The following is an 8,203-nucleotide window of genomic DNA, read 5'->3' as shown; positions in this document are numbered from 1 at the left end:
AAACGTCCAGCTCCGCCGAGACGTTCATGTGTGAATCTGTCGATGACGTTCTACGGCCAAACTCCTCAGGGTTACGAACGTCGCACAAAGTCTGTCTTATTTCTCAGATAATCTGCACTTAGTTGCCTCTTTGTAGACAGCACAAGCCTGCTAACTTATCATAGGTCTGTTTTTGGGTTCTACGCCTCCTATCTTGGTATGGAATACTTATTCAAACCGATTCGTCTTCTGTTCACCCTTTCTATTTGCATGATAATAAAGCCTGTTAACAACGAAGTCCGCCACTGAAGTAATAAGGATAACGGTGAAATACTCACGATGCTATTGAACATAAAGCTCTGCATTTACGTAGTAAATATCATTTTTTTCTGTCAGGCCTCTGTTTACAATGTGCTACTTTATGTATTATTAATTTTCGTCTTCGGTCTTATTCGAATGGCGAAAGCATGCGCAAAAACACATGGATATTTAGTATGAACATTGTGGCAGATGCAATGAACCAGGCATATTGCGCGCGGTCAAATACACAAAGGGTCAATAAAATGGGACCCATCAAAAAATTACAGGGTTTCCTTAACGTTCATTGCGTTCATAAGGAGCAGTTCGTTCGGTCAACAACAGAATCCAAGCATGTCTTACCGAAGTTAAGATTTTATGTACAATCCTCCGGTTCACCAAAACTCATTAAAATTTGAACACTGTTTTTATGATGTACACATACACGGTGTATGTTTAACATTATCTTCCGAAAACTTCAAGCAGAACTCCGCTGTCAAACCTAGAAAAGCCGCGTATAACCGGGTGGTATTTTCTCGTACCTTAGATAAGTGTATTTTCTAATCGTAATCTTTCCGTTCGAGTTTTAAGCCTGCGAACTTTCTACCTTGTCTCGCATATCCTCTTCATTTTATTGAACGATATTTAATTTATTGACCATCAGTTGAAAGACAAATCATTCGTTCACAGATTCCGCCGCCGCCACTACCGTTATGCAACAAACTAGTAATAAAAACATCTCGTAGCACCCAATTAGTTGCCACTCTCGAAATTGCTACGGGATATCTGATTGAACCATATCTATAGGCCATATTGGACAGATGGATTTAATGACTGTCTCAATCTAGCAAAGTCTACTAAGTGTAAGAACCAGCTTATCTCAGCAGATCTATCCGCAGAATCAGCAGATCTAATCGCAGCTAATGCATTAGAACGGTAAATAAGCTGACATTTTTCTTTGGAACTACACATGCTCGCCCGTCTGCTCTACGGGTACAACAGAGCTTTACAATAAAACAAATGTTAACGTAGACAAATAGTTAAAAGGTACCAATTTTAAATGCTCGAGTATCATGCGGTGTTAGTAAGTTCAAACTAGTACGATAACTTACTCGCATCGTTGTTATAGACCCGTAAAGGGACAGAGCAGTAAATAGATTATAGCCTATTTTCTAGTAGCTGCGACCTCTGCTTCAGCTGTTTTTTTTTAACAGAATCGTTACTTTGAAGTAGCGCTTTCCGCAACAAAGTGGTATATACTCTGATCTTGTTTTGATTTTTCTTTTAATTTGAGGCAATTTAATACCCGCAGACAATACTGTGATCATTTCTAATATTGATGAGCATAGACCGCTCATCTTTTGCGTAGAGACGATTTGAGCATAAAGGATTTTTGAGAAAAATGCGCTTTGTTTGTAATATGTCCTCAATTGTAGATTACAGGTAATGGTTTATGTACATTTACCTGTCCTTAGGAAATGGATACTGCCAATTTCGTGAAGAAAAAAATAATGACAATACGGTTGTGCCTATCTAATAAGGACAGTGTTACGCCTAACCTTTGCTTCATATCTCATAGAACGAGATGTATGCACTCGCTATGCCTTCAAAGCTTCCTACGAAGTGGCCATGATACAAGTACTAAATGAAATATATATGATAAGCTGCTCTATGTACTATATGGTATAACCTAATATAGCATATTGTATATAATAAATCATGATGAAAACGTTTAAAGTAATCAAACGATGAAGGAAGCGATATTTGACAAGGGCATTTATCCACTTCACGGTAGTAGCCATTGTACAGGCCGCCGTGCGGTTAAATCATTCATCACGTTTACCGTTCGTTCTACAGCCGTTCAACGACGACAGTTCGTTTTTCGCCAGGCGTCAACGACCATTTTTACAAGGTGGTGAAAGCTTAGTCCGGTGAGGCGGGGGCTGTCCGGCGGCCTTTTTCGCTCTCCGCCCCCATCTACGGTACGCCATGCCGCATTGTTAGACGCCTCGCGACAAACGAAGATGGATTTAGCAACGAAAACGCTTACCAGTTCTTTGTTCCGTCTCGCTATATGCTTACCGCCAATGGGTTTTGTTGTCGCTTCGATTTCCACTAGCCGTAGGCTCGAACGGGGGAAAATCTAGCAATGACAGAGCAGTTCCACTCAGCAGGCAACAGACTGTAGCAGCATTAGCAACTGTAACCTTTACTTTTTTCATTGAAAGCGGCTTAGTCGCTCCTCGTCATTATTGTTATAAGATGAATACCTGTTGTGAGTGGCTGTCGTATACCACGCTAAGCTCTGCAACTCCGTGATAACCGTTGTCTCGTCTGATTGAACGGCTATAGCCAGCGTCAGACAAACGGTCGTGCACCTACTGACATTCATGAAATCCAGCCAAATTAAAGTTATCAACTAGTTGAAAATCCTCCCAAAACCGATCAAACGACCTAAAAAAGGTTTCCAAGAGTTATCCACCAGACTGTGAATATTATCCGCAAGCAAGGAAGCTCTCGGTGACGGGCGAAGGACCCAGAAACTATACATACAACATAGTCTACCTGAATCGTTCTATTTTGCCATAGGGATAATGGTGGCTGTCGGGTAAAATAGTGATTGTGTCAATATAACTGGTAATGTTTTTGGTGTTTAGACGAAATGTTTAGTTCCATACGTATGCTACCACCGCTAAACGTTTGAATATATCGGTTTAAATTCTGAGAACAGCTAGAGATTCATATTATTTTGATATCAATCTCTCAGTTTTTATCAGCATACCTATCTATCATCACTCGTATAGAGAGTTTCTTTCGGGTCTACCGCTTCGGGTTGGACCGTAGCAAAAGTATTGACCGTTTCTTCATCTAAATGATTTTCAAGTCACGCACCTCAGGGTAGCCGTTGCTATCATTTCAAAGCAGAGATTTGACGGTAGTAGATGTGCTAAAATATTTGAAATTTCTTTTTTCAGATATAAGATAGAGTGTTCTAAGAATAAGTACTTTTTTTTTGCAAAAATTTAGTAATTTTACAGCTTTGTTGCGGTAAAGGTACACATTCTGTTTGAGCCCATAAAAAAAATTGCGTTGCTTATAATTAAGATACGTTGTCGGAGGAAAAATACAAACATGGTCTTATCATGTAACTTTCTTCTAGAAATCTTGACATGAAAGATGGTCCCATAATGATTAATCAATTATGAAAAAATTGATGAAATTATTGTTAAAGTAAAAAATTGAGCAAGATCGACAGATGAGTAGCCATCATATGGCCGAGGAGCTAAACATCCACCACGACATAGTCTTTAACCAGATAGAAAAAGGCTCCAAAAAGAGGCCGATGTCACACGAATTGACGTAAAATAATTAATTCGATTGTACTTTCACCCATAAAATTCTATGGAAACGCAACAGGATCAAGCTTTTTTTTTTAAAGCGGTCGATCATGGATTATAAAGAGCAGGTTATTTATGAAAATAATATGTAAATAAAAATTAATCCACAACCTATGGTAAAGCCCAAACTGACGTCAAAGATGGTTATATTTTGTATTTTATCAGACTGCAGTGAGTTTTTGCCGGCAGACGAAATCACTGATTTGGACCTCCACGGCCAACAGCTAACAGGATTACGACAAGACCCAGAAAAAACTGGACCAGGCTAGTAAACAAAAAATAGGTATCGCCGTTCACGATAACAATGTTAGACCACAGACATATTTAGCTATCTGAAAAATATTAATAGGAAACTTCAATGCATCCACCGTATAGCCCGCATCTGGCACTATCCGACTATCATCTATTTCGGTGTTTGCAGAAATTTCCTAATAATGTTTATTAAATTTCAGTTAAGGAATACTAAAATTAACCACTCATTACAATTTTTGGGTAAGAAACCGGAGAAATTATGGTGTCACTAAAAGGATGCTAGAAGATCATCAATAAAAAATTCCTACTATCACATTTAGTTTAGTGACGATATTTTAAAACGAAAAAAAAAAAGGCGTTTGCTTCAATTTTGGCTTTAAAATGTTATTTTTTTCGACAGCCTAATAGATGTACATACACAAATACATAAACGTGAATACCTATGAGAAAATAATTGTTGGTCTGCGTCAGCTGGAAAAGTCTTGATTTGCTGGCCACAGCTAATCAGCCATTATTAATCGCTTGATTTTCGTAAACGGTCTCTCACAGTGCATCTTTCGTTTCCCGTTCTGTGCGACCTAGGATATGACTATAGCAAGTAGAGTTTTCAGTAACAATCAGAACCGCCTACCACGCCATGGTACATTAATTGAACGAATTAACCAAAAAGGCAGATCCTTAGCGTCTCTGGACATATAAAAGAATAAAAATTCCCAGGAATACTAGAAGGTCAATAAAGACTATCAAGTGTGGTTCGGTAAACAACGCCGTCTCACCTGTGGTTCTTCGAAAATACGTATATACAGCCGAAAAGCGATACACTATGCTGTAAATTTATGCTGTGGGTAGTCACTACATGTTTAAGCCAAGGAATCGTGTTTTTCTGTTTTACTAGACATATGACTTTCTACTAATGAAAATTGACGCTGATCAAGTAGCGTCAAATTGAACAAAATTAGCCATTAAAATCGAACAGTGGCGTTAAGTAGTTTCATTGGCCGTTCCTGTTCATGGTGGGTCAGCACTGGCGAATCTCAGATCGCTAAATTGGGTCCTTTTTATTCACGGTCGTATTACTTCCTCCAATTCAATCACAACAGAAGTTTGTACCTTTGTAGGACGCGGCTCACAACGGAGTCGCGTCGCCGGAGCGGTGGTTCTATCGACAACTGAGCTGACTAATCTGCAATTATTTGAGCCCAAAAAAATGCAATTATATATGTCCTAAAAATTACTTAAGCCTACTGGTCTCTGTCCTGGCAGCTCGTTGATTACATATACACATCCTGATGTGCCACAATCTATCGATTTGTCTATGAATATCACTGAAATGCCTTTTGTAGAAGAAAAAAAAAACAAAGAGGTAAGTAATAACCTACAACTCTTTCAGTTTGACAGAGAAGGAATGGACGGCATGATTAGAAGGTTTAACGTTTTTTTTATGAGTCTGCTCTCAAGCTGTCATTCATGAGAAAGTTTGTTCGTATCGAGCTAGACAAGACGACTATTTCAGTAGATTATTTGATATTATATATATATATATTTATATATATAACCGGTGAGTACGGCAGGCTTTGCTTTTAGGTATTTGTGTGTACAACAGTGCAAGACTTCCACGAGCGTTCTTTTATCGCGCTACTGATTATAGTCACGTGGGAGGTAAGCTTCGAGAGCTAAAGATGAAGGATTTCGGTTTTTGCGGTTTCAAACCTATGAGATATATATATATATATATATATATATATATATCGCAACGATGTACAATTCCACTACGGCGTTTGCGTTAAGGAACAAATATTAATACACTATTCTGTTAGGTCGTCTCTATAGGTTAATCGTTCATAGCACTGCGTTAACCGTTCGAGAAACTCAACCTATATTTGTTCAAAATATTATTAGTTTAACGTCTGTCAATGAAAACAATGACGGTAAACAATGGAGGCTTCTCTCAGCTTTCAAAATACGTCATCAAGCGGTAGGATGAGTGTTAAGGATGCACGTTATTATCTCAGATACCGCCCGACATATTTGTCCATTGAACTGATACGAAACAAGCTATGGTATCGACTGGCGATCTTCGATAATTTTCCTAAGTGCTCAGTTTATTTTGATAGAAATACAGGGTTATGATGAGTATATATTGTAGTAGGCTATCTAAGATATGCGAGCTCCACGAAACAATGTTTCAATTACGCACATTGTTAAGTACATGGTGTTTAAGTTCTGGCAGTATAGCTGACTCGTGTGTTTTTAAGAATAATCAATGGCACCAGCATCTGCTATGCGACAAAGATGAAAAATTATTTTGTGCCAAACTTAGCGGTATTCTAGCATATAGAACATTTTTCTTTCAAGGCCATGTAAGATCAAATATACCAAGCATAAAAAGAATCTAACTTATCTAAGCGTAGTTCAATAAACTTGAAGTCGAGATTGTTTCTTGATTGCGTTTTTTTCTGTGTGTGTGTGTTTAGGTGCCGTCAGCGGGCGAATCATCAGCTTCAGTGGCATCGCCTGTCTCTTTATCGGCGGAGCGTGATATCCACCTGCACTGCGAGAACTGCATTAACGTCGGCACTTGCCACGACTCCACTTGTCCGATCGTGCCGTGCGACTGTGGACACAAACTACACGAGTGCAAACTCGAAGACCACGCCCTTCTCTGTCGTGAGGCCGATTTCAAAGTATGTACAAGGATTGGCCAACAATGGCAACAGTCAGATCACCCCCCCCCCCCCCCCCAATTAGATGCAACAGGCCCGCCGCTTTTGGCAGCTTTGGCTTGTAATGGCCTTAAGTGATATTTTTCTATTGATAAACGGTCAGCATCCAAGTGCCGCGCCATCGTTTCTCCTCATGTTATTATTGTGGTATAACTACGTTGAAGCGAATGACCCATTTCTATCAGACGTGAATTGTTAAAGTATTTTGATCAAACTTAACCAATCCTACCCATTTCAATAGTTCTGTAAAAACAGTGATTATTTAAATAGTAATCTAACATCCTATACATTTTAACTGGGATCGCACAGTCGAATAACAGGAAGTGATCCACACCTGCCGGCCTCAATGAACTTGTGTACATCAACTATAATACGATTAATTGGGCCTAGGAGACGAGAAACGTCCTCAAGCATCCTTAAAACGATAGAACATCGTTAGACGTAGGACTATGCAATAGCAATTCTTTCTAAAACCTTTCTATTGTGATCCAGCATTGCGACCTTAGTTTCGCAAATGTTCAATATTGCCGGGTGCAGATTCGCTTCTGTATGGGTCTTCAACATTTTCGAATGAGCGAAAGGCGCTTTCAATTGATTTATGTTCGGCATTATCGGAATATTTGATCTTATATCATCTTTTCTTCGCACCGATTATAATTTCAAAAGATATTCCCTCTGCTGTTTCGTGATTCTGCTTTGGAAAGCGTTTATAAGGGTCGATGATAAAATGAGCGTCGTCCCTCTAAAAAGCCTCATGGGCACGGGGCTCTAATCGACCGTCTTTAATGTATGTCTTCAGAAAGAAAAACCGGTGTGCTATTCACCGTCAAAATCAAATATTCTTAATTCGGACTATGGTCAAATACGTAAATTGATCATTATTTTCTATTTTCAGCAGAGATTTATCTACGGTATATTATGAAGCCCTTCAAAAAAATACAGATAATTTTATATTCAGTTTATATATTTACTTGACAAAGATGTGAATGAAAGATGATGACGATATGGCAAGTATGAAAGATGCGCCCTTCAGCCTTCTGGAAAACTTACTGTCCGATCGAACTTGGCCTGCGTTAGGTTTTATTATTTAAGGATCTCTATTTGGAACAACTAATAAAAATAAACGCTATTTCATAGTGACCCATGACCGCATGTACTGATAAAACGCAAAATAGAGAAGATACGTATCTGTCACGCTTCACACGTCGTAGGCTTTAATTAGAAGTTGTTAGAATATTAATAATAATAGTACAGACATTAAAAGTCCTTGCTGCTTTCCAGCCCCAACGCTTTATGTACGTCCATTTCAGATGCCCAAAACAAGTGGGGAATTGCAATGCGCAATTTGTCTAGACTTGCGCTGATGAACTATTCTAGTCCCTGTTTACATCTGTTCCCATATTTTCTGTCGGTCTCTGTCGTCAGTATGTGTGTGCGCGATTATAAGCAAATTTCTGATTTCTATTAATTTGCTCCTTTTTCCAAAATTAACATCATTGCGTTTTGGTGACACTGCTCGCCTCCCTAGGCTAACTGACCGAAGTTACGCACAGA

At 38.9% G+C, this 8,203-nt stretch overlaps 1 protein-coding gene across 11 annotated transcripts in view; it reads left to right on the top strand.

The window, feature by feature from the left end:
- LOC111246034 (uncharacterized) overlaps positions 1 to 8,203 on the top strand; it is a 130,001-nt gene that overhangs the window by 45,240 nt on the left and 76,558 nt on the right. For all 11 annotated transcript variants that reach the window (XR_002671557.2, XM_022795229.2, XM_022795224.2 and 8 more), the window contains exon 2: positions 6,401 to 6,610. Coding sequence is in view for 10 of the 11 variants with exons in the window: in XM_022795229.2 (XP_022650964.1) it covers positions 6,401 to 6,610 (210 nt within the window). In the remaining variant the exon portion in view is untranslated. The remainder of the gene's footprint in view (positions 1 to 6,400; positions 6,611 to 8,203) is intronic.

Source organism: Varroa destructor, unplaced genomic scaffold (assembly GCF_002443255.2).
Source record: "Varroa destructor unplaced genomic scaffold, Vdes_3.0 BEIS01000002.1, whole genome shotgun sequence".
NCBI lineage: Eukaryota > Metazoa > Arthropoda > Arachnida > Mesostigmata > Varroidae > Varroa > Varroa destructor.
Note: the sequence above shows the minus strand (reverse complement) of the source record. Positions and strands in the feature narration are given on the sequence as shown.